The sequence below is a fragment of the Stegastes partitus genome, unplaced genomic scaffold, assembly GCF_000690725.1.
Source record: "Stegastes partitus isolate 25-593 unplaced genomic scaffold, Stegastes_partitus-1.0.2 Scaffold553, whole genome shotgun sequence".
Taxonomy (NCBI): domain Eukaryota; kingdom Metazoa; phylum Chordata; class Actinopteri; family Pomacentridae; genus Stegastes; species Stegastes partitus.
In genome coordinates, this window is record NW_007578284.1 from 253 (window position 1) to 27198 (window position 26946).

General features: G+C 43.2%; 1 protein-coding gene across 3 annotated transcripts; it reads right to left on the reverse strand.

Moving 5' to 3' along the window:
* Positions 1-276: 276 nt before the first annotated feature.
* On the reverse strand, positions 277-25301 carry nfkb2 (nuclear factor of kappa light polypeptide gene enhancer in B-cells 2 (p49/p100)). Of its 3 annotated transcripts, none has more exons than XM_008288319.1 (23): positions 25178-25301; positions 19572-19611; positions 16510-16579; positions 13470-13510; positions 11933-12031; positions 11146-11297; positions 10717-10829; positions 10259-10417; positions 9954-10058; positions 9765-9853; positions 7048-7186; positions 6651-6785; positions 5954-6145; positions 5732-5873; positions 5519-5633; positions 4896-5103; positions 4333-4502; positions 4139-4241; positions 3881-4050; positions 2847-2928; positions 2550-2719; positions 1711-1822; positions 277-1082 (listed from the first exon to the last, which is right to left on the reverse strand). In XM_008288319.1, exons 1-23 carry the CDS (start codon positions 25192-25194, stop codon positions 1009-1011), a joined length of 2697 nt encoding a protein of 898 aa, XP_008286541.1. In that variant the 5' UTR covers positions 25195-25301; the 3' UTR covers positions 277-1008. The 3 variants fall into 3 exon arrangements, with proteins under 3 accessions (XP_008286541.1, XP_008286542.1, XP_008286543.1); XM_008288320.1 differs by lacking the exon at positions 25178-25301 and adding an exon at positions 21339-21608; XM_008288321.1 differs by lacking the exon at positions 25178-25301 and adding an exon at positions 19763-20269.
* Positions 25302-26946: the final 1645 nt, after the last annotated feature.

Genomic DNA, 26946 nt, shown 5'->3' on the forward strand with positions numbered 1-26946 from the left:
GTTTGTAACGAATAATAATAAATAAAAACCCGAGCAGTTCCAATAGGGTCTTCGCACCCTTTTGGTGCTCGGACCCTAATAATAATAATAATCCGAGCAGTTTCAATAGGGTCTTCGCACCCTTTTGGTGCTCGGACCCTAAAAATGTTCTGAACTGTGATTCTCAGCTTCTTCTTTTTGTTTTTCGTTTATATATAAAAACCTAAAAACTGTGATTGTTGACGAACCTTTGATGCAACATTTCTTAATCATGACTGTAAATAAACGAACACTCGGTCAGGTTGACTTTCAACGAGTCGTCTTTATTTTTGTTATTCACAACACGTAACATCTTTATGTTTTTCTTTTCCGTGGCACACACGGCGCTCCACAGTCTCTCTTTTCTGCTGAAAACCTGTCGACAGGTGAGTCACATGACCTCGTGACACCTTCACTGAGACAGGTGATGCGTGCTGCGTTCCAGACCCGACAGAAAGTTGGACATTCCGGTTTCCAGAGAGGAGACGGAGCAGCTCAAACACACGACAGATTCACGGCTAATTTCAGCCACAGAACATCGATTGAATCACGTTCACGCCGCTCAGACGTCACACAGAAATAAACTCTTTGATAAAAACAGAACGACACGATAAAATATAAATTAGTTCAAAAAGGCTGGAAAGCAGAAAACCAACAAACAAAAAGGAAGAAAAGTTTGATATCTACGATACGACCTGGAGGATTAATTCATCTCACGTTTGTATTTTTAGTAAAAACACAGACTGGAAGTTTTTAAAACTTTACTTGATTTTGTTTTTGCCGCAAATTCTCAGATTTTAAAAGCGTGTTTTTGTTTTTTAAAACTATACTGTTGGCGTTCCTGCTGTGAATCTGCAGCTTCAGTGTCTCTGAACGAAACCAGCCTCAGTCCCGCTGGATGTTCCAGGTCCGGCTCGGTCCGGTTCTGCAGGCTCGTTAAGGTTCTGCAGAGTTCTGTGTCCTGATAAACGAGACGACGTTTCCTGCTCGTCACTGATTGGCCACCGGCGGCTCCTCCTCTTCTTCCATTGGCTGACTGCCGAAGCCGCTGTCGACCGTGGCGTCTGATTGGACAGAGAGATGGCGACGAGGTGAGCATGTTTACAGAACGTTGTTTAAACAGCAACACATTAAAAAAGGAAAGTTTAGGAGTAAATTACACCAACTCTAAAAAAAAGAGACGATTTTCTTGAACTAATCGTTCGACTTTCACCGGATTTTGGTTTGAAATGGTGACGTCACATCAGAAGCTCATTATTCTACGTGTCTCGTTTAAAAAATTTGCAAAAAAAATAAACTACTTCCTCCAACCAGAGTCTTTAAAAAGCTGAAACTTGAGCGTCGCTCGGTGCAGCTGTGAACAATTCAGCGACCAACAGTCATGTGACGGAAACGTCGGGACTTTTCGGCCCACAGTGACTAAAAACGTGACGAAAACACCCAGAAGGCTTCAAGTTCAGAGGATTGAGTCTCAAAAAACAGACGTGTGATTTACAAACTGTTCAGCATTAAACACTAGAATCAGCTTCATCTTGATCAGCTGCATCAATAATTATTCTGACATGAAACAATCTGCATCATCAGTACTTTTACTTTTGGTATTTCGATGCTGATACGTTTGTCCTTGAAACACAGCGGTTTTTTTACACGCAGGTGTTTGAACCATTTAAACTTGTAGACAGGTGTGTTTACCTGTGTTGTGTTTGTCGTCTCGTAGCTCGGTGTTCCTCAGCAGTCGGACTCCTTCTGTCAGACCGAGAGACTGAAGCGCTTCGACCAGACCTTCGACCGGACCTCCGCCGAGCTGCACGCAAACACACAAACACACAAACACACAAACACACACTTCATGAGCCGCCGAACACCAAGTGATGAAACACCCTGAGAGCAGAACCACATGAACACGGTCGTTATGAAGCAGGACATTAAATCCAGAGTCGGGCGTCCAAACGGGTTCAGTCAAGGAAGAGTTCAGGATTATTACATCAGCCATCAAAAGCAGACCACAAAGAACAGCATGGACGTGTGATATGACTCCAAAACCACCATTTCTCTTCATCTGTATGACTTTTATTGTGCATCAAATAACACAACAGGGTCTCTATTGGCTAAAAGCTAAACTGAAGGAGGCTGAGGGGAGGCTCTGACGTTTGCAAAGCACCTGGATGAATAAATGAAACGTCTACAGAGCAGTGAAGCAGAGACGTTCGGTCTACAGCTGTCGATTTGTTGCAGTACGTGGTTGCGCCACCAGGTGGAGCCTCAGGTGTGTTCGCAACAATTTCTACAATTCTACAGTTTCATTCAGCAGACGCTTTTATCCAAAGCGACGCACATCTGAGAGCGGATACAACACAAGCAAGGATCTAGTCAGGAGGAAACAACCTGGATAAGAGCCACAGAACGAGTTCAGGTGTGTTCGCTGAACGACTCGATGCATAAATTGTAAACCCAGCGCCTCCTCCTGCTGCCTGAAGCTTTATTTACTCATCGTAACCTCCACACTCGGCAATAAAGCTCCGCCGTGTTACCTTGTAGTGCTGCAGCAGGTGGTGGCAGGGCGTCGGACTGTCCTGGTACAGGTGAGTCAGCGTCATCATGCCCAGCTTCTCCGCCAGCTTCTTCCAGGGAACGTCTCCGACACTCAGCACCTCCACCAGCCGGGACAGAGTGTCCTCGTCCAGCCCCGACGCCTCCAGAGCTGCGGGTTCAGGTTAGACAACGGTTTTATTCTCATGTCTGGAGCTTCGTTATCTGACTCGTTAGTGAGCTTAGAAGTGTTTATTCAAGAGTCGGAACCTTCAGGATAAGGAGGAGGACAAACGAACCTTCGCTGCTGCTCGGTTTGATCTTCTTGCTGCTGTGACGACTCCACTTGGCGCTCTGTCTGGAGTTCAGCAGGTTCCTCACCTGAGGAGACGAGACGAGGAGCTTTACAGACAGGAAACAGGAAACTGGAACCGAAGCGCCACAAAAACCCAACAGCTTCCAAACGGTTCAACAACGGGTCTGGTTCAGCTTGTTTTGCGTCTCTGAGCTGATTTGTCTTTTCTTTCTTTCTTACACATAAAATGACCAGAAAAGAGACGCAAAGCAGCTCCAGAGAATTTTTTTTTGTTTCTGTTTTACGTCTGTTTGAGCTCATTTCCTGTCGTTTTGTGTTTGTTTCTCGTCTCTTTGCATCAGTTTGCAGAGAGAAGCAAAACAACCACAAAGAAAACTAAACAAACTAATTCTCGTGTTGCCCGTTCTGCGTCTCTCTGCACACATTTCTGTGCTCATTAAGTGTCTGCGTTTGGTTTGTGTTTTTTCTCTTTTTGCACTGGTTTTGGTCTCATTCGTTTTGTGTTTGTTCCTTTTGCGTCTATTTGAAACCTCAGAGGGAGACACAACCACAAAATACAAAACGGTTCAAAACGACCACAAAAGAGACGCAAATCAAGCACAGAGACACAAATCGCAAAACTAAAAGTCTTTAGTGTTCATTTTGCACATCTTTGTGATCATTCTGTAGCGTCATGTGCTTTTATTTTGAAGGCACTACTGGCTACCTTCTGACATTTGCCGAGGCTCACCACCAAATATGCGAAACAACCATGAAAGAAATGCAAAAAGACCAGAGGGAGACGCAAAACAGCAGCAATGAGATGCAAAACTAGAAGTCTTTTGTGGTTGTTGTGCATCTCTTTGTGGTAGTTTTGTGTCTTTTTGTGGTCGTTTTGCACCTGCAGACCTTTAAATATGTTTGAAGCCACCACAGAGATGCCAAACAACCACAAAGAGCTGCAAAACGTAGAACTAGAAGTTCGTCTCTTGATGGTCATTCTGCAGCGTCACATGCTTTTATTTTGAAGGCTGCTACCTTCTGACACTTGGCCAGGTCCAGAGCTGTGTGTCCTCCTGCGGGTCTCTTGCGAGGGTTGACGGCCGGCGAGGCGGCGTCCTCTCTGACGGCTTCGTCCTGGTCCTGCTCTTCGTCTGAGGAGGAGCTGAAGAAGAGCGGCTCGTCGTTCTCCATGTTTTTATCGGCGCCTGAGGAGGAATCCACGTTGGGTCACCTGTCTGCTGCGTGTGTGTGTGTGTGTGTGTGTGTGTGTGTGTGTGTGTTTGTGCGTCTCACCTGCGGCGATGAGCATCGAGCAGAGCGTCGGCGAGCCCAGGCTGGCCGCCAGGTGCAGCGGCGTGTTTCCTCCGAACGTGCAGGCGTTGACGTCGGCCTTCAGCTGGAAACACAGACAAACAGGTGTGATGATGTCACTGTGTCTGAAGCCCCGCCCCCTTACGCCACACACCCCCGCTGTGATTGGTGGTTACCTCGGTGATGAGGGTGCAGGCCACCTTGAACAGGTTTTCTCTGACGGCCAGGTGCAGCGCCGTGTTGCCGCTCTTCTGCTCAGGCGCGTTGATTTTGGCTCCGCCCTCCACCAGCAGGCGGAGGCAGCGCTCGCCGTCCCTCCTCACGGACAGGTGCAGCGGGTGGAGGCCTGACGGAGACCAGCAGAGTTTACTAAAGTGTTTCAGGTAACTTCATCCATCTGATGCTTTAAAAACCAGAAAGTCACATTTTCTATAAAGCTCCACTACGGAGGCCCAGTGGTGCCTCAACTCATCTACACTTGTTTTATTTCTGCACTTTAAAAATTTATTTTGAAACTGACCTAAAGGTTTTATTTTTTTGTCTTAACAAGTTGTAATTGACAAACATTCAGTTGCTGTCAAAGTTCTGACCTGAGATTTCTTAAATATGAAAAACTTTGATGTAACTTTTTCCTTAAATGATTAAATCCAGATTTTAACTTCTTCTATTTATTTTATTTAAACATGTTTTTATAAATGGTGTGTGACAACTTCTCCTTCACTTCGGCTCGTCGTCTCACCGTGGTAGTCGGGGGTGTTGACCAGGTGGGCGTGGCGTTCTCCCAGGTGAGCCAGTAGGAGGCGCAGCGTGCCGTGGTCTCCGGCCAGCGCCGCCAGGTGCAGGGGGCTGCGGCCATCTTTGTCCGGCAGGCTGGGGTCGGCCCCCGCCCTCAGCAACACCTCCACCACCTTCACCTGCCGGGTGATGACCGCCAGGTGGAGAGGAGTCTGTAAAGGGGGAGGAGTCAGAGCTCAGGTGAGTCACACACAACGACGACAGCGTTTACCACAACAGGGAGCTAAAGGCCTCAACTTCCCACAGAGTTCTATTCATCTACAAGGAGACCAGTGACCAAGTCTAAGCTCACAGCAGTTAAAATCACTTCATTCTACACGTCTTTACTTTTTACTCTCAACAGATTCAGTAAAAACTCAAATGTTTTATGATGCTCACTTGGAAAAATAAGTAATCTAAGAAAGTCAAGTTTCTGTTTTTATAATTCGGCATTTTAAGCAAAAACAGCCACATCCAGAATGTGTTGGAGCTCAGAGAATGACCCGTGTAGCTCTGAGTGAACTGAGCTGAGCGGTGTGGACGGGTCCAGGTGGACCACTCTGCTGCCAGCGCTGGTTCTGTCTCTACCTGCTGCAGGTGGTTGGTGGTGTTGAGGATGAGCTGCTGCTGGCTGCTGAGCAGAGTGTGGATGAGCTGCTGGATGACGGCGCTCTGCTGGTGGATGATGGCCAGATGTAACGGACTGCGAGGAGACAAGAACCGCCACAGCGTGAGAACACAAGTCTGAGGTCACATTCACACGACGTCCTGAAGCTGTGAGTGAACAGAGTGAGGACTGACGTGTCTCCGTTGCTGTCCTGGATGCCGCACAGGTGTCTCTGGATGGCCAGGAGGACCCGGGCGTCCCCGGTGCTGCAGTACTGCAGCAGGGCGGCGGCCATCTGCCGGGCGCTCTGGGAGGCTCGGCTGTTCAGGGTGGCGGCTGGAAGGTGGAGCAAACAGTCAGACATCATCATCATCATCAGCAGCCAGTCTGATAGAACAAGCTGAAGGTCAGCGTACCGATCTGGAAGAGCTGCTGCTGCAGCGGAGAGCCCGTCTGGCCCTCAGACCGCTGCTGGGTCACACCTGCCTGAGGGGCGGAGCCTGACATCTGAGCCCCTCCCCCTCCACCGAAGTTGGTGAAGCCGCCAGTATAAAAGCCTCCAGTTCCTCCACCTCCAGCTCCGTTCAACTGCTGGTGGAACGGGAATCCTGTCAAAATAAAGCGTCAGGCGTGAGCAGAATGATTTTATGAAACACAACCCAGTTCACAAAATGAGGTTTTAAGTAGTTAAAACAGGATTCTACACAATAAAAGCCTGATCCCCGTCAACTAAACCAGGATTCTACACAATAAAAGCCTGATCCCCATCAACTAAACCAGGATTCTACACAATAAAAGCCTGATCCCCGTCAACTAAAGAACGACTCTACGTGACACAAGCATGTTTGCTAGCAGTTAAAGATTCTAGACAATAAAAGCAGGATTTTAAACTAAGAGGTTTCCTAAAAATCCACTTTTTGTGAGCAGTAAGAGTATTTATATGACTGATTGAGTCTAAACCTCGTCAGCCAGGAGGAAACGTGAGCAGCGATCCTGTGATCCTGCGGCTCGAAGCCTCATTCTGCAGCAAACACGCTCCTTTTTCATGTTGCTCTTTGGAAATCCCCACTTCTAATGCTGCTGTTGATTCTCATCTAAAGTTAAAATCCCTACCTCCTCCTCCTCCTCCAGCTCCTCCTCCAAATCCTGCAGCTCCTCCACCTCTTCCTCCTCCTCCTCCTCCTCCTCCTCTCCAGGGTTCGTAGTGAGGCAGCGGCTTCTGCTTCTTCCTCAGCACCTCCTCTTTGTCTGCAAGAGGGCAGAAGGTGGAAACTGAAGCTGGGAAACTCGAAGCTCAAAAGCAGGAGTGGGACGACGGTTCTGTTTCTCTTTATTTTCATGATCCTGCCGCATGACGAACGTCTGAACGAGTAGGTGAGGACTGAAACTGGGTGCAGACGGTTTCCACTGAGGGAAAAACCAAAAACTGCAACCTTCAACCCCAAAAACAAACACCTTCCTGGCAGCCTCACCGGGGTTTTCACAGCTCGTTAAAGCGTCTCATGCTCACCTTGGACCTGGGGGATGTAGGTGAACTGTTTGGGGTCGCTGCTGTCGCCGGCCTTCTTCCTCCTCAGCTGCAGGAAGACGGTGACGGGACGCTCGATCTCTGTGCTGTGATAGGCCGGCGTCTTGAACACGATGGCGTACTGAGGAGAGGATGGAGATTCATATGAGAGATGCAAACACGTCTCAGCTGCACCCTGCGAGCTCGGCTGGTTGTTCTTGTTCTGTATTTGTTCACAATTATTAAATCTGTGCTTTTAAAAGGAGCTGAATTAGCTTTTAAAATTCTGGACTTCTGTGCAACATTCACTAGAACAGATGCTGCACATTTATTGTTCATTATCGATAATATTCTGTGCAAAATTTATGTCATTTATGTCTCAAGCAGGTTCTGAACGGTGCCATTTCTCGGCTTTGCAAATGTTTGTTTACTTTAAGTCTGAAGAATCTCATCAAAAACGATGATTTTAATTCCAGGAAGCAGCAAATATGTCACCAAAACTATTCCAGGAACAATTTTCCCCCTAAAAATGAGAAATATTTATATTTTTTTCATGGCTGCAGCTTCTCAAACAAACAGTTAAAAACCAGCAGCAGTAAAATGCTGCTTTACGTGGATGCATCTGTGATTTGGACGTTAATCTTAATAGTTTGTGTAAAGTTTCCTGATTTTAATACATGACATTTGTACATCTTTCTTCAGAGCGAGAGCTTTCCAACGGACCTTAAACTACTTATTATGCATCCTGCAGGTTTGCACCAGATTCAGGATGCAGCCATGAAGCCATGATGTGACCAGAGTTTGACTTTATTGATTGTTAATTGATCTGCGCTGAGAGGAAATGCAACAGAAATGACAGTGAGCCTCTTTTAAAACCTTTTAACTGCACACGTCTGCTTTTAAAGATTCATTAAGTTGGTTTAAGACGGCAGAATAACATCAGACTGACTGAGATTAACCTTAAACCTGGATTAAGTTCTGATTTATAGAACTCTGTCACACATGAGACAGCTTCAAACGTCTATCTGAATCTTTTCTTGAGTTATTTCCTCTCTGACCTGGATCTCTGCTGCTCCCAACTCAAAGTCACTTTTCTTTTTAGTTCAAGCAGCTTCAGAGGTCAAGAAATGACTTTAAAGCTAAAATAGACTGATGAGAAAATAACTCTCATGTTTGTTTGAAGCGACAGTCACAACACAGTTAGCTTAGCATTGCTAGCTTAGCATTAAGATTGGAAACAGCAGTTTGGCTGCAAAACCCACCAACCAGCACCTCTAGAGCTCAACGATGAGCACGTCATGCTGCTTAAAAACTAAACTTTTATCATCAGACTATTTTACAATCTCTTGATCCTTTAAGATGTAGTGTTCTGCAGAAACACCCTCCACCGTGTGAGGTTTACGGTATTTTATTTGTCCTACAGAGGAAAACACTGTGTTGTAGCTCCGCAGACGTTTTGTTCGTGAGTGAAAGATTTATTTATGTGCAGCTTTGTATCAGTCTGAAGGAATTTCCCCGTTCAGCTTCTCTCTGCTGCTGCTGTTATGGTTTCAAAACATTTATCTGTTCCTGGATGAAACTGACGCACTGAGAGTGACTCATTCATGCTCGTGTTCTGGCTCGAATCAACACTCTGCAGAGCTGCAGCCGAGACGAGTCGCAGCAGCTCCGGGACGAAAACAAGTCAGAGTCCCAAAGGATTCGAGTCTAAGTCATGATCAAGTCAAAACCAAGTCCCACAGGAGTCGAATTTAAATCCAAAAGGATCTGAGTCCAGGTCAACAACGAGTCCAAAAGACGCCGAGTCTGACTCAAGAAGGACTCCAAACAGAGTCGAGTCAGAACTGAGTCTGAAAGGCATCAAGTCTGCGTCAAGGTCAAGCTCGAAAGAGGCTCAGAACGAGTCCAGAAGGAGTCAAGACCAAGCATGAGTCAAAACTAAGGGGAGTCAGAATCAAGATGGAGCTTAAAAGGTGACGAGTTTGAGAACAAACGGGTTTAAGCACAAGTCAGCAGCGAATCCAAAAGGAGGCAAGTCCAAGTCCAAAAGAAGAAGTCAAGTCCAAGTCAGCATTGAGTCCAAAAGAAGTCAAGTTGGAGTAAAGACCAAGTCCAAAAGAAGTCAAGTCCAAGTCCGAAAGGAGTCGGGACTGAGTGGAGACAGAGTCCGATAGAAGTCAAATCCAAGACACGGCTGAGTGTTAAAAACAAAAAAAGACTTGAGTCCGAGTCCAAAAGAAGACAAGTCTGAGTCAAGATGGAGTCCAAAAGGAGTCAAGTCCAAGTCAAGACAAGTCCAAGACGAGTTGAGGCCAAGTGCAAACTGAGTCCAAAAGGAGTCTAGTCTGAGTCAAGACCAATCCAAAGGAACTGAGTCCTAAAAGAGTCGAGTCCAAATCTAGAAAAAGTTGAGATGGAGTCCAAACAGAGTCAAAGCCAAGTCCAACAGGAGACACGGCTGAGTGTAAAAATAGTCGAGTCCAAGTCCAAAAGAGAGTCTGACTCAAAAAATCCCCCAAAAGAAGACAAGATGGAGTCTTAACAGTGTCTGGCCGAGTCCAGAACAAAGAAGAACGTTTCCTGTTCAGTCTGAGAACACAAACAGAACCAGTCCTGCTAATTTCACAAAGCTGGTTTTATTCAAACCCTCCGAGTCAAGTCTGAGCTCATAAAAGAAAACATCTGGAGGCCGAAGCCGAACACGCAGAAACACTCGGTACCTGTTTGTGAACGTCGGTGGGCGAAAAGTCTCCGAACGCCTCCCAGCATCCTTCTTCATCCTCCTCATAGAAACGGATCTCGATGTCGTCTGAGGGGCGGAGCAACAGTTATAAACAACAACAACCAGAAGAAAGACAACAGATATTAACGTGTTCATCCAGAACATCGGAGAGGACAAATGTTCTCACCTTTCTGGACTTTGTCGCAGAGCAGGAAGATCTCGTCTCCTCCGAGGACGGAGCCACAAGTCTTATCCATCCGAGAGATCTTCAGGTTGGAGGCATTCGGCGACTCTGCAGGTGAAAGATTTTCAGCTTAGGTTTAGGTAAACGAAGCATTCAAGGACAGTTGGAAAGTTAAAAACCCGATGATTCTTTCTGTGTTACTGATAAATTGGGTAGTTTTCGGCAGGTTTTGTGGTTCAGATGGTTAAATAAATCATCATCCGTTAGCGATGGAGCTAACGAGGTACGTTGATCAGACGAGGACTCACTGCTGTCGTAGATGGGGTTGGAGACGACGGGCTTCAGCGCTCTGGTGAACGCTCCGTTGCTGTCCTGCAGGTAGGCGGTGAACTTGAGCCTGACGATGTTCAGGTCCATCACCTTCCCGAGCTCCTTGGCCTCCTTCTGGATGGACGATTCCTCAGAATCTGCAGCGAACGTCGACCGTTAGTTCTTTAAATCTGCGCCTCTAGAACCCCGATGAGAGCCACGAGGCCTTGAAGTGTAGCTGTTACACCGTTAGATATTTATAAAGCTTAAAGTCTAAAGTTGATAATTCCAAAGTATGACAAGTTAAGACATTTTTACCACCAAAGGCGGTACTACTGACACTTCCAATCACACATAGATCTGAATATTTCTTCAACCACGACACCTTTTGGCATCAGAAATATGATTTTTTTTAAAAAAATTTTTACAGTGTGTTCAGGTCCAGGTGTGTTTGTACCTGTCAGGTGATAGTGAGCTCCTTTCTGTCTCTTCCTCTCTTCTCTCAGCCTCCTGGTCAGAACCTCGACGACACCTTTCTTGGTCACGTGAAGGATTCCCAGATTACTGAACCTGCAGAAAATGACGCCGACATTTTGCATCAATATCAGCATTTTACATCCATGATATCAACTGGAACAGCTTCACTTCACAAATCATTAAACAAATAAATGAAGCATCATTTTTATAGATATTCTGCATTTTTACAGTTGTATGTAGTACAATTTAATCTAACAATTTTTGATATTTAACCTCTAATAAACTCTGTTTTCACCGTTTCCTGTTCTGACCCTGAGCTAAAAAACTAAATTCTGCTTTTCCCCCTTTGGAGCTTCAGGATGCTGTTTTTTTATTTCTGCTTGGAGCAGCGACGTGATTGGATACTCACGAGGCGGTGAGGTCGTTGGGCCCGATGTCGAGCGTGCACGTGCCGTTCTCGGTGCAGTGGCGTCCCACCAGACTGTGGGCGTGGACGCGAGGGGGGTCGGTGTGGGTCACCAGCTGGACCTCCACCCGGGCGTGACCCACGTAGTTGTTGATCTGAGGCGCAGGAAGAAAACGATTTCACTAAATAACAACAGGAAGCTGCAGGGATTCAACTCTGACCTCTAGGGGGCAGCAGAACCAGCCGTAAACCACACTTACAGTTTGTTTCCATGTAAACAAGCTCCTCAATAACCCAAATGAACGTCTGAATCACACCAGCGCTGCTCTAAGAATCATTAGCAGCCTCTGAACTACAAATGTGTGAAATTACAAGTTTAGAAAAGCGGCTGTTGTTCTGTGGTGACTAAAAATATCTTCCAACGCTGCCTCTGGTTTTATTACAGCAGTTAAAGCCATGAAGCGTGCTGCTGTGATGTTTATTTAAGGTTTAAATTAAAGAATTATGTGAAGCAAACTAAAAGAAATGTGTTTAGTGAATCAAGCCGATGTTTGTTGAGTGTTGTGGAGCCTCAATGAATAATAATTCAATTGCAATTTTTTTGATAATCAAGTAACTGGTCTCTAAGCTGAACATCTTTGGACAAAACGAGACCCTTGAGGACGTTTTCTTGGGTTCTGGGAAACACCAACCACAATATTCTGACATTTTATAGCCCAAACAGCTGATGAATTAATTTAGAAAACAGTCAAATAATCTCGTGCTGTAGCTCCAGAGTGCCGTCGCCCACCTTCACGGTCGGGTAGGTTCTCCTGTTCTTCTCGCTGGAGGCTCCCGGCAGCCCGCCGTGTGACGGACCCTCGCACTCATAACGGAAACGAAACCCCCTCTGGAGACACACAAACACAGCTGATGATGTCTTTATCTGCACACAGATATCTGGTTGTAGAGCGAATGACGACCTGCTTCCATCGTCTACGTTTCCTTCTATTTTTATAGCCGCCACAGAATCAGGGTGTGACACAACACAGAGCACAATTTGACACGTTTTTCATGATCAAACCACAAATGTACTGATATTTATACCATTTATACGACATTTTAGCTTTTCTTCAGTAAACAACAATTTACATATTTCCAAGTTCTACTACTGTGTTCTTCCACTTCACTGTATTTCAGTGGAGAATGTTGAACTTTCTACTCCTTCACATTTATCTGATGTGTTGTTTTTTTAAGATGCAGATTTGACATAATGGATGTAGTCTTAATCCTCTGACCCTCCAAACTCATCAGCGGGTTGGAAAAGCAAGTTACCTTCTAAAACAAACAGTAAAATATAAAATAAAATCACAAACATTCCTCCATTTTTAAACTTTCCAACAGTCCTGTAACTGATGCATATTGATTCAAGGTGGGTTTTAAAAAGATTTAATCAAATAAATTCAGCTTTTGTGGCTTATTTTAAGAGTTATGGCATTATTTCTTTTTCTTCCTACTGCACAGAAGTCTAGTCCTGGTTGTTCTGTTTCCATAGAGGGGCAGGACTTTATGATGCAGTGAAAAATGAGCCTATATTGAATAAAAACGTGACTTAGAAAAAAGCCCAGAAACTGTTTGGAGATCAGAAGGTTAAAATACAACCCATAGTTAAAGATTAAACTCATGATTTCCAACTGGCTTCCATTTCACATGTCAACAGCTCAGACTTGTTGTTTTGTTCTGGTGCCATGATGAGGTGAGCAAACCCGCCTCCTTGTGTCTAACCTGTACGATAAAGTGTTTTGATCCGGTTTACGGGTCGGATCTCAGTCCTCGCCTGCTGTTGTCTCCTGACTGCGCTTTCATTCCTGATTGTTTCATTACAGATTTCCACCCCTGCGTGGAAAACAAACTGAGAACGTGCGTCACCGCCGTTACTTCTGGTTGTGCAAACCGGCTTCTTCTGATGAATTTACATACAGGCGGTGCCACATGACCTTTAGCGTCAGAAACTCCCTGACTTCTTGCACACAGTCCCATGTTGTTATGACTGTTGGGAAAACCCTGGATAGAAGGACTGTTACAGCAGCATGTGGATCCACCTGCTCAGGGGGAAACCCCGTTCTGACTGATCTGGATGACTGCAGCGCTCAGTTCCCACTAAATATTGTTTAAGAGTAAACAGCTGAGGGACTAATATTGATCCCTGTAGAACACCGACATTACCGACACTTCCACTTGAAAGTCAGCTTTGTTTTACCTTTTCACAGTTGATTCGACGCTGCAGGACACAACAACACTCAAATGTAAAGTAGCTACACGGTCAGAAACTAGAACATTAGTCTCACCTGTTTGGGTTCTTCGATGATCTGGATGTACGGACCGTGAGCTGAAACACAAGCAAAGCAGATGTTAATGATGTGGACAGAAACCTTTAGTCACTGGATTTCATCGTCCACTTTCACTATTTCACCAGCAACATTTTACATGTACAGAAGGCAAAAGAAGTGGTTTTCCCATGAGTTAGTTCTAGATTTTGTAGCTCTAGGCTCCCAGGTGCACTGGTGGGCTCTGCCACTTTGAGAAAATGTTGGTTGTGTTCCAGTGAAAGTGCGAAATGAGTTGGTTTCGTTTCCAAGTATGAATAAGAGATCATAAAACAGGTAGGTTGGGTATCTGATCTTTGCTACATCGGAAATATCTGCACTACCTGAGATTAAAGGCAGAAAACACTAAATAAAAGCGAACAAGGCAAGATTCTACAAAGACTCAAGGACAAAGATTAGAAACTAAAGAATTGTCAGTCTGGGTTTCAAGTTCTGGTTTAAATGTTGGACCGTGTTTCCAGGTAAGAATAAGAGAGTGTAGAAAAGAATAAGATTTGTACCACAAAAGTCAAACATCCCTGGTTTTGGCTCAGTCTATCTCTATTTGAAATTAATGGTCCAAAACACTACTGAAAGGTACCAAGACAAGATTCTAGAAAGACTCAAAGACTGGACAAAGATTTGAGATTTGTCCAGATGACTCAAGAAACTTAATAACAGAAAGTTCTTAAGATTCATCCAGTTCTAATAGAGGATTCAAAACTTGACTTTAATCTGTCTCCAGGTGCAAACAAGGTTGTTCTTTGATGTACAGTTAGTGGAGTCTGTTTCCCAAACACTGGTGGGCACTGCTGCTGCGGGAAGTCATTGGGCTGGTTGCGGTAAACGCGTCTAGAAATGTCTCAGTCTTCGATTCCAGGTATGAATAAGTGTTAAAAAAGACAATCTGCATATTGGGGTGACACCTGCGGTTAACAGTTAAGATGCTGACCGCGAATCTCAACATCAATGGTTTGGATCCAGCCGGCAAGACTGAAAATTCTGACTGTGAAAGACCAACATTCCTGGTTTGGATCCAATCAGGGACCTTTTTTTTTAGATTGGAAATATCTATACTGGCTGAAATTAAAGGCACAAGGATAGGTTTCAGAAAGATTCAAGGACTGGACAAAGATTTGAGACTCTAGACGACTCTAGAAACTGGTACCACACCATCAGGGAACAAACATCACTTTTAGCTCACACATACGAACAGAAAGTTCTCAGGATTCATCTGGTTCTAGCTCAGGGTTTAAGGTTTAACCTGCCTCCAGGCGCAAACAAAGTTATACTTTAATTTAGAGTTTGTTGACAAACAAAAATCGTTTTCCCAAAAACCGGTGGCCTCCGTTGCTTCGAGAAAATCTTTATCAGCTTCCAGTAAAAGCATCTTGAAATGTCTCAGTCCTCGATTTCAGGTATGAATCAGTGACTGTTAAAAAAGACCCTCGGTGTATCGGGGCGACACCTGTGGTTAATGGTTGTGATGGAAACCCCAACATCCCTGGTTTGGATCCAGCCAAAGAGAATTGAAAAAATAAGTCTACTACCTGAAATTAAAGGCACAAATTTCTATAAAAACCTACCAAGACATGGTTTTAGAAATATTCAAACACTGGAACAAAATACTCAATTAAAGTCCAAGACAGGGTTCTACAGAGACTCAAGGACTGGACAAAGATGTGAGACTCTTCTGGTTTATTCTTCAAGTTCTCGTAAAAGCGTCTGAAATGTGCTAGTTCCCGTATATGAATAACAGATTGCAGAGAAGTTATGTTGGGTATGAGGGCATTCCCCCTGTGACTAATGATTAAGACCTTCACTGTGTCCAACATTCCTGGTTTGGATCCAATCAGGGACCTGTTTCTAGTTTGGACATGTCTATACTGCCTGAAATTAAAGGCACAAAACACTACAAAAAGCTTGGAGGATAGGTTTTAGAAAGACTGGACAAAGATTTGAGACTCTAGAAATTGGCACCAAACCATCACTTTTAGCTTCCAAACTAAAAGAAAGTTCTCAGGATTAACCTGGTTCTAGCAAAGGATTCAAGGCCCAACCCGTCTCCAGGTGCAAGCTCGGTTATACTGTAATATGGAGTTTGCGGACAAACAAATCTGTTTCCCAAACACTGGCGGGGTTAGGATTTATGACAACAGCGGTCTGGTTCTGTTAAAAGAACCAGTCTTGAAATGTCTCAGTCCTTGATTCCAGGTATGAATAGGAGATGGTAAGAAGAGACAGTTTGCGTATTGGGGCGACCCCTGTGGTTTATAGTTTAGATGCTGACCGCAAACGGCAAATTCCCTGGTTTGGATCCATCCGGGGACATTATTATAAATTAAAGGCATAAAACATTATAAAAAGCTGCCAAGACAAGGTTCTACAAAGACTCAAGGACTGGACAAAGATTAGGGACTGGTATAGTTTTCAGGTTCTGGTAAAAGCTTCCAGCATGAAGACAGGTTTTTGAAAAGTTACGTTGGGTTTGAGGACGCCTCCCTTGTGGCTAATGGGGAACATTTGTTTCACCATGAAAATCAAATGCTGCTAGTCCTAGGCTGGAAGTATCGGTACCGCCTAAACCCAAATGCACAAAATACTATGAAAAGCTTGGAGGCAAGATTCTAGAAAGACTCCAGGACTGGATGAGGATTTGAGGCTCTAGTATTGGTACCAACCAACAGTGAACAAACACCACTTTCAGGTTCCACTCCAGGGTTCATCTGGTTCTTGCAGAAGATTCGAGGCTCGGCGGGATGAATTGTAAGGATCAGATGAACCCCGAGAACTTACTGAGTGGAACCTGAAAGTGATGTTTGTTGGTTTGGTACCAAGGTTCTAGAAAGACTCCAGGACTGGACGAGGATTTGAGGCTCCAGTATTGGTACCAAACCAAACACCACTCACAGGTTCCACTCGGTAACTAAACGTTCTCAGGGTTCATGTGGTTCTTGCAGAAGATTCGAGGGTCGACTGGATGAATTGTGAGGATCAGCCCAGGTGCTAGAGCGGGACTCACCTGTCTCAGGTATGTAGGGCTCAATCTTTATGTCCACCGAAGGGATATAGTCGTACACGTTCAGCTGCAGCTGAGGGACAAAACATATTTCACATCAACATGCAGGCCTGATGGGAACAAATCTCACTTTTAAATCAACCAACATTCAGGAAGTCTTCAGCATTCCGGGGGCTTCACACTCGTCTGCAGTGACTCACTGATCCTCACAAACTGACTCGTCTCTTATCGAAATAATTAAACGATCAATCGGCTAGATATGAATCAGTGAAAACCCCGACAGGATCGGATCCAGTAATCTCTCATCTTACTGCTTCTCTAACAATTGTCAGTTTTTCATCAGTTCTGTTAAATTTATCAGAACTAAAGTCATAGCTGCAGTCATTTTCATCACTGTCGACACATGAACTCTACCGGCGGCTTTGAAAAGACACACGAGCTTTAAAATTGCATTTATAAGATTCCAAAACCTGAAGCGTCAGACTTTTCAGCTTTATAACGGCTGTCGAGCTACTTATGTGTGAGTTTCATCGACTGAAAATAAGCTTCAAGTTGTGATATTTCATCAATATCACTTTATTTCACGTCTCGTTTGAAAATCTGCCAAAAATAAACGTTTGGTTTCCCAGATTTTTAGTAAAAACTGAGCTGACGGTGTTTAAAAATGAGCAAAACGAAGCTGCTTTGAGCTGAAAGGAGTAAAACTCAAAGTGAAGATTGATGCAACGCAAAGCTGAGCTGGTGAAGACGTAGTAAAGACGCACAGAGGAGAAAAGAGGAGCTTCTGAGTGAACTTTGCCTTTGTTTCTGAAATAAACTGGCTTTTGTTCTTACTGAAGCAGGAAACAACGACTTGAAGCTCAAAGTCATTCATGCAAATCGGTTTCAGTCTGCATCACTCAAACACCGGCTTCCTCGTCAAGTGGAAACTTCTCCCGGTCGCTGCTTCTGTCACCGCTGACTCAGTTTTCTACTCTGAGACGCAAAAGCTGATTAAAATCCAGACATTAACTGACTTCATTCATGTCGTTTCATTCACCGGCGCAGCTTCTTGTCTTCGTGCTTTTGGAAATCGAAATCTCGTTTGTGAAAGTTGAGCCAAAACAAAGATATTTTTAGAAACGTGTCCCTGAGCGTCGCAGCAAAAACAAAAACCTTTACATCAATTAAATCAGAATTAAAGACATTCCTCCTGCTTTTCATAGTTTTAAAACTTTTATATCAGAACATTTAGTCGTGGCTTGGCACCTTCACTCGCTCTGTAATAAGAAAAATGTGAATTCAGTTGTAAAAAATGAGCCCAAACTTCTCTATTTCAGTTTTGTTCTAAATTATTAAATCAGTTATTAACCCTCTGAAAACCAAAACCTGCTGGCGAGTTTTAAAGCACGTTTTTTCTTTACATAAATCTCCAAAGTTGCATCAGCCAGAAAGTGTAACGCTGGGCTTTCCGACGGTCTTTGAACTGCTCTCCTGCTCCTCCTGGAAAACCGAACCAGAGTTTAAAATAGTGATGTTTCGGTGAAGTCACGACACACTCTACGTTTCTGGTTTTAGAAATAAACCAGATGGTGTTAAAAATAAATTAATTTAAAATAAAATAAAATAAAAATTCAGAGTTCCTCGCTGCAGCTATGAAATCATGACCGACTCAGTTGTGGCCGACAGTCATGTGACCAAACTTTGGAGATTTCAGCTGAACTGAAGGCTGTGATTCCAGAAAACAGAGGAAAATAAAACAAACTGGATCAACAGAATAAATGCAGCACAGCTCAGAACCAGTGAGCAGAGCAGCCAGTAGCTGGACGATACATCCAGCTGAAGGTGGAACATCTTCCTACATCTCATATGCAGAGTAAAGAGACAAATGCTGAGTTTGTAGAAGCTGCAAAAATGTAAATACAGCGGTGACTTGATAATCCGACACTAAATGTAAAACCTTCTTTTATGTCGGATTGTCAAGACGGAGGTCCAGATACGAGGAGGGCTTGATGATGGAAGGCTCATTAGTTGTTCATCATTGTTCATAGTTGTTATAATAACTAGTGTGTTGTTAGAACACGACGCCTAACTGACCGGTGTGCTGGTGCACGTTCTGACCACTTCCACCCCGGGGCAGCGCTCTGACGGGGTGGAAGTGTCCAGAACACACAGGCAGTACTTGGCTGCTGATGCTAGTTTAGTTAGCGCTCACACTTCTGTTTCCTCCATCGGTGGCGGCGGGGGAGTGGCAGATACGCTCCACCGTTACCATCCATGTTTACTTCCATAAACACTGAGCGCGCTCGCTGCGTGTGACGTCGTCGTGTCCTCTTCTGCGCATGCGGGACACTTTTGGCTCGTATGAAGTTCACACAGCAGATCACATACAAGTCGCATTGAACTGGAAACGTGAAGGAAGTCACAAAGAAATCCTCATTGAGCATCAAGTCCTGCAGTGTGAACGTAGCCAATCTGTGGGATTGTTCAGTCAGATAATACGCCGTCATCCTGATTGGTGACATTAAATGTCATGTCGGAGTCACAATCCAAGGCTGTCGCTATGTTAAGGCTGTTTTTATGGGTTCTGTTGGTTTTTCCTACAAACCTGTCAGATAGCAGGTTTAGGATTGTTAAGGGTCGATTATGGAGTCACGCCGGTTGTTCAATCTTTTTCATATGTAGGGTCACAGTTTTTCCAGAATCCTAGTCGTGGTTGTTGTGTTTCCACGGAGCTGCAGGACTTTATGATCCTACAGCGAGATGAAGCTGCTTCAGAGTTCAGAGGATCAGATGAAGACACGACGACGCTGCTGCTGTAACGTCTCCTTTAGAACACGTTTGTGTGGCTCTGTAATTATTTAGGTGATTAAACGTCTATTTCATGCGTTTTTCTTCCTCTAATAACTCATAATAACAGCTCTGTTGCACATTTTCTCTAAAAGTTCTGCAGCAATGATCCAACTAAACCCTGTTCAGAAGGATTCAGACCAAATGAAAGTCACTCCACAGGCGGTACCAGAATCATCTGAACCTCGTCAGTAACTCAACAGAAACATGAAAACATAAAGCAGAGAACAACTCACCTCGTTGTCGTAGGTGTTGATGAACGGCACCTCAGTCATCCTGCAGCACAAACAAACAAACAAACAAACAAACGGTCAGAGGGTTTAAACCTGATTTACAGTTTACACACAGACACACACTCTTTCTGTGTGTGTGTGTGTGTGTGTGTGTGTAGGTGTGTGTGTGTGGAGGAAACACTCGTTCAAACAACCTGAATCACTTCAAATCTTCTCGTCTGTCGCGGCTGAAAGTCCCGACGAAGAAAAAAAAGAAAAACAACAAACAAACAAACTGAATCTGAAGCGGTTTCACTTTCACATGACGGACGATCGAGCCTCAAACACAACAGCTCCTCTCTCTCTCTCTCTCTCTCTCTCTCTCTCTCTCTTTTCTTTTTTTTCTCCCGCCCTCTCTCTCTCTCTCTCTCGCTCGCCCTCTCTCTCTCTCCCTCAGTGTGTCTCGGTGTCGTTCGACCCCCCTCCCTCCCCTGTCCGCATGTTTTCAGTCACTTCCTGGAAGTGGCGAGTCGAGGAAAACCCCCAGAATCCCAGACCAGCGCTGAGGGGGCGGAGCTACCGGTGATGATGTCACTGCTGCTGCTGCTGCTCACGATAAAGGAACAGACTGAAGAGAAAAACTACAAAAACAGACCAAAGAGAGAAAAAAACTACAGACTGAAGACAAAAGAAACTACAAATATGGACTCATGAGAAAAAACTACTTCAACACCGACGGAAAAGAAAGAAACTACAAATACAAAGAGGAAAAAATAAATAAAATACTGACTGAGAAACACAAAATATAGAGTTATATAGTGACTGAAAAAAATAATAAAACATGCATGGGGGAAATTAAAATATAGACTAAAAGAATAAAAAAAATACTGATTTAAACAGAGAGAAAACAATGTAGACTTAAAAAATACAGACTAAGAAAATTAAAAGAAAAATAATACAAAATTAACAGGAAAAATAACAATAAAAACACAGCGAATTAAAAGCATAGAAATACAGCCTGAAAAAATAAATTGTTAAAAATAAATATTTTAAAAATACTAACTGGGGAAAAAAAACAAAAACCAGAATTTCTGCTTAACTGGAGGAAATTCTTCCACTCCACCACCGTCCTGCAGCACAGAGCCCAAACACAGCAGCTACGCATCTTATAAAAACTGAGTTATGACCAGAATCTAACTATCACACATAAAAACAGCTGCAGCACGAGGAAAAAGCATGAACACTGGACAAGAAAATAAAGATTAAAACTGCAGGTTCGCTAAGCTGCTAGCCGTTAGCCTCAGCTGAAGCTAACTGTTTCCGGGAAAGTTCTGGTGGTTGAGCAGGTTAAGACAAACCGCATACAGAAGACAGAAGCTGAACCAAAATGGAGAAAATGCAGGTAGAAGCTAATAAGCGTAGCATCGGACAACCTGTGCAGCCTTCAGCTCTGATAGAAATGATGTCAGTTAATGCAGTTAAACACCTTGACATCAAGTGTTCAGACACAACAGGTGCACAGTCCCACACAGTGGGTCACAACCAGCCTATAAAGGTAGTTAAATAAAGTTTTAGAAGTTGCATATCTGTCATAGTTTGGTTCTAAAAGAACATCATTTTTCTCAGCTGTACTGCTCGTGAGGCAGCAACAATCTCATCTCAGACGTTTTATCATCTGCATGTTTTGTTCATCTTATCCTCTAACAGAAAGAGTTTCACTTCAACATTAACAACAGAAAACAGACTCGACATGAAGCAGCACGTGAAGCTGAAAGCCTCCAGAACACCGACCTGCAGCCGAGTTAAAGGTCCGAGTTGTGAGTTAATCTGCAGCAGCGCCGACCTGACGTCTCAGGCTCCGCTCTCCACTTCCTCTTTGCTCAACTTTTCTGCCTCTCTGGTGGTTTTTACTTCTGGCTTCCTGTGAGAGTTCAGCTTATCTGAGAAAAAAACCCGTCACGCATAGCGACCTGACTCAGATCCGATGTGATGAGCAGCGCTGGGGCGGCCCCCTCCGACGACGCCAGCCAATCAGGCGGCAGCAACAACGGCTTAATTAACATAAAATGCACAGCAAGTAGAGTACGAGCGAAGTGAGGAGAAAACCCGAGGGGGAAGTCAGCAGGAATCCACAGAGGTGATTTTGCTGCCACTTTCCCTGAACACCAGTCATGTTTCTGTTTACCTGTCGGCTGACGGGTTGCATCATCTGAATGTCCTGTGATCAGAAAAAACACCTGAGAGACTCACCGTCCTCCACAGGTACACAGCAGCTCACCTAAAGGTCTCTACGTTTAACCCTCTGAACCCCAAAAAGCTGCCGTCTGGCTTGAAGGAAAAAAAACACCAAAACTACAACATTGATCAGAACGAGGAAGCACAAGAGCTGAACCAAACCTCTGCTGAAAATCAGAGCGTTTCACCACAATCACTTCAAAAATCACCAAAAATGTCCCGTTTGCTGTAACTGCATTCTGTAAAAAACAAAAAATTCAGCATTTATCAGCACAACAGTGAAGCCGTTCATGACACAACGAACAACGAACAGTCACGTGAGAAAAATGCTGCGAGTTCTCGACTGAACTGCAGGCAGTGTTCCTACATGGATTAGAGAAACGTATGGAGGGAAACTAAAGACATAAGGAGTAAATAGAGCTGCTGTTCTGTTATCCAGTATAAACATCACCCTGTGGGCACTCGGAAGACTGTCGTACGAGCTGATCCCGTTTTTTTAAATTTTCTGAGGTAATTTTGTGAAATAAATAATCAAGAAAATTCAACACTGTAAAATTATTTTTTTAAATAAATAAAAAAAATAGAAATGAAAAAAATTAACAAAAAATAACATAAATACATTTTTTAAATAATTTTTAAAAATAAAAAATAAATTAAAAAATTAAAAAATAAATAAAATATTCTTATTTTTATTATTTCATTTATTTGTTTTTATATTTCTACTTTTATTAACCTTTTTATTTTATTTATTCTTCTTTTTATTTCCACTATTATTTTATTATTCTTTTACTGATTTATTTTTGTAATTTGGCGCTCTCTCTACTCTTGACTGTTTTCTGATTCATTCTGAGAACAACGAAAAGTCAGAAAACAACGGAAAAAGCTCGTCACAAGTCAAAAGGTGTCGCCCCCGATCGATTAAAAGATAAAAGAGTCAACATAAAATCATTAATTATTAATACAGAAAACACCCACAAGCTGCTGAAGGTTCAGAGGATTCATCAACAAACACTGAAAACACACAAACGCTCCCACATCCATAAAAACACACAAAACTGTAGAAAACCTTCATCTGCATCAAATATATAAAATATAGAATAAAACCAGTTTGCCTGCAGCGAGCTCCACAGATATGTTTAGAAAATGCAAAAAACAAAAATCGTAAAGATATTAAAATTAAATCCAGAGCTTGAAGTTTGTGACGCCCTCGATGCAGCGGCGCCCCCTGCTGGCTCTGTTTTCATGTAAACAAGTTGTTTATTTGCCCAAACTAACATCTGTTTCACACAAACGCAGCTGTTTGGTTACAGCCGAGAGCATCACGTGGACAATAAGTGACGTTTATCGAACGACTAGCTCTTAAAGTTTCACCACTTTTACAGGTCAGACTGGATTTCGACGCTCTTGTGGACAGAAAGTGTGAAAACAGACTAACATGTGAAACGAGAACAGGTTTGTGAATTTAATTTAAAAGGAAATTTTAAAAATGTGACACATTTGTGTCTTTGTTTTTGCTGCTGTTTTAATACATCTGTTTATTACATTTTAATCAGAAGTGTTTGCGTGGAGGAGGTGAGCTGGACGTGTTTCCTCTGCAGGTGATGAACCAACACGCAGATATAACGTCTGCAGATACGACACGAGAGCCTGAAGACAAACCGCTGAAAACCCAAAGAGCGTCACGGCTTTTGCTCTCTGCAGCTGTTTTCACAAATAAAGCCGACTTCGAGCTGTTAGTCACCGGCTGCTGGTTGTCACGGCGACACAACACAGACGAAGCTGCCGGCTGATTGGTCGCGTCTGGATCGTTTTAACTTTGTCCAGAACAGCCGGGAACCAATTATTCCTTCAGACAAAGTTCTGATAAAGACGGAGAAATAAACTGTTAAACGAGTGGCTGAATCTCCAGAGTGGCATTAGTGGGACGTTAAGTTTAACCTGCTAGATCACCATGGTAACAGATGCTGCACAGCTAACGGCTGGAGCCTATCCCAGCTGACTCAGGGTGAAGGCAGGTTCACCTGGACAGGTAACCAGTCTATCACAGGGCTACACTTAGAGACAGACAACCAAGCACACTCACATTCACACCTACGGACAATTTACAATCACCAATTAACCTCAGCATGTTTCTGGACTGTGGGAGGAAGCCGGAGAACCCGGAGAGAACCCACGCTGCACGGGGAGAACATGGAGACTCCACGCAGAAAGATCCCGGGTGTTTGTTAGTATTTATTACAGAGACGTTCCCAATCAGTCGCATTAATCTCACTTTATTTGGCTAAAAACTAAAGAGACAGCATTCAGGTCTAAATGCTCTCCGATATGACATCACGTCTAAAGATGTGACGTTTAAAGTTTCAGAGCAGCTGAGTCAGAAGTAAAGATAATAACTGACACGATGAACAGCCTTCAATCAGCTGCTGTAGCTGCTCTTTATCACCATCAGCTCTTCTCAACCTGTTCCTCTGACTCACACAGGATTCGTGCAGAAAAAGAGTCACGCTTTAAAGAAAGTGTTCAACATGATGCTTATCAGCTTTTAGGATTTGTTGAGCTAAGAAAAGCCTGGATGTGTTGAACCTGAGCTCTGCTGCAGCTCAAACACCTAAAAGTCTCTCACACTGAAGCTGTTATCCTGCTGGACATCTGCAGAAAACCACCAACAACATCCTGACTGCAGCGACATCTCAACTCTCTGAACTCTTTTTTACTTGTTCTGGGCTCATGTTTCTCTGCAGCTCCATGGAAACAGAACCACCAGGACTAGATGTAGAGAGACCTCAGAGATGTCTTTAGTGCAGAATGACGCCGTTAAAATGAACAAAATTACTAAAAAACTAAAGAAAAAACACATTTCTAGCTGAAAACTCCCTGAAGTTTCATCACATGACTTCTGGTCGCGGCCGAGTCACTCACGACTTCACGGCCGAACCGAGACGCTCAAAACTTTTTGCTTCTCTTTTACAGAATCCGGTCGATGTAAACAGTTTGTTTTTGGTGCACGTAGAATAAACGACACCCTGATTTTAAGCTTAAAGATCATCTGAGAGATCGAAAATCAGATGATTCTTCAAGTTTTTATCATTTCTAGATCTGATAAAAGGTGGAATTTTATCAATATTAAATAAATGACGGAGGCTTAAAATGCAAGAAAACGAAACAGAAATCTTATTTAAAATGCACATGTGTGGACTTTATGGACGCTTCTAGGATGGCCGATGTGTACATTCTGCTTAAACGAACAGAGGACGGCTCATCAGAGCCTCAAACCCACAAAAAATCAAATAAAGTTTAAACTTCTGGAGCAGAAATCTCATGAATACGTCGACACATCTGGAGCATTTCGCTGTGATCGTGGAGGTGACGGGAGGCTGCAGAACGTCAACACGTACCTCAGAGCTCCGGCCATGACTCAGCAGAAACACCGACAGTGACGAAGGTGACGATGATGATGATGATGATGATGAAGGCTCCTACAGGAGGAGGAGGAGGAGGAGGTTTCTGATCTGTTCTTCCTCCTTCAGGGATTTTCCTGCGGACGACAAACCAAGAGTTAATCACAGCTCGGCGTCGTATCTGAACACACTTCAGGGAATTTCCACCCTCTTCCTCCTCCTCCTCCTCCTCCTCCTCCTCCTCTTCCTCTTCCTCGGTGATTATTCGAGGACAATCCTCACTTTCCAGCCAGATTGAACAAACAACAAACGGCCGCCTCTCTTAAAGGAGCAGCCCCACATTTCCCCGCCTTCATCAGACGGAATGAACAGGAACAGGGTTAGCCTAGCTTAGCACAAACACTGGAAGTGAAGGGAAACTGTTAGCGGCAAGAAAATTTCCCAACTTCAAGACAAAAAAAATTCTGTCACTGTTTGGATTTTGTGCTCAACACAGCTTATTTAGAGTCCATTTGGCTATTTATCTGCATGTTTGCATCATTAAAAGCAGCAGAATTATCTGGCAGCAGCTTTTTCAGTTTGGAAAATTGCGAGATTTACTTAGTTTAAGTTCTGAAATTCATAATATACCAATTTAAAGTTTAAAAAAGACAAACTTTTCCAATTGAAATGATTTAAAATGATAAGATAAGTATATTTAATGTGACTTTAATGTGAGATTTACAGTCCAACAGGTGACGAGACACTGAAATTTAAACGAATTTTGTCTATTTGTGGTAAATCAATTATTAATATTCAAAGTTTGACTTGTTCGACATACTTTGGCAATTTACTTTTACCTTAAACAATAAACTACACTGCAAAGGTGCATCGTTACTCATGCCAAGAGCAACATAAAACAGACTCTGTTTGAGAATTAACTGGATTATTTTAACCTGATAACGGCACATAAACCCGAATTAATCCGGTCACGTTTCCAAAAGTAAGCCGAATAACAAACGCACCAGAAATGACACAGAAGACGCTTAAAAATACGTAAAAATAGAGCTGAAAGATGTACCAAGAAATCACACTGAGATGTGAGTCATGTCGTAAGCGGGAATTTTTGCATTTCTTTTAAACAGGAAATGAAAATAAAAACAAAATGATGTCATTTTTGATGCAGTCTGTATGAATCAAACAAGTTTCCTTATGTCTGGATAATTTCTAAACATCTCCGTAGCGTCATAACGCTTCATTTATAACGGCTTGTCGAGACATATTTAAGTTTTAATCAAAAAACTGCAGCTACTGCGTCTCAGAGCTTGTATTTAGTGCACAATGTTGGAATAACAGTTTTGATTAACTGCTCCGTCTGAGGTAATATGAAAAGAAAAGTTTATCTAATGTGACTTTAGTGATGAAAACAAGTTTCATCCATCTGACAAGTACAGACATAACTAATTTTGCTGATTATTTTCCAGATTAATTATTGTTTATCAAGTTGTTTGTTCTACAAAATCAGTTTTTCTAAAGATGACAAACGTCTTGTTTTGTCCAAAGATATTCAGTTTTCTGTTACAGAGAAATCAAACAAACTGAAATATTCACATTTAAGAGGCTCCAAATTCGATTAATCTAATGTCAGAATAGCTGCAGATTAATTTAACAGCAAGAACTAATCGAATATTCGATTAATCGTAGGAGCTCAACAGACTCGGTTGAAAAACTTTCTGTCTTCACATTACATTTTTAAACATAATTGAAAATTTTAACCTTAAAAAAAA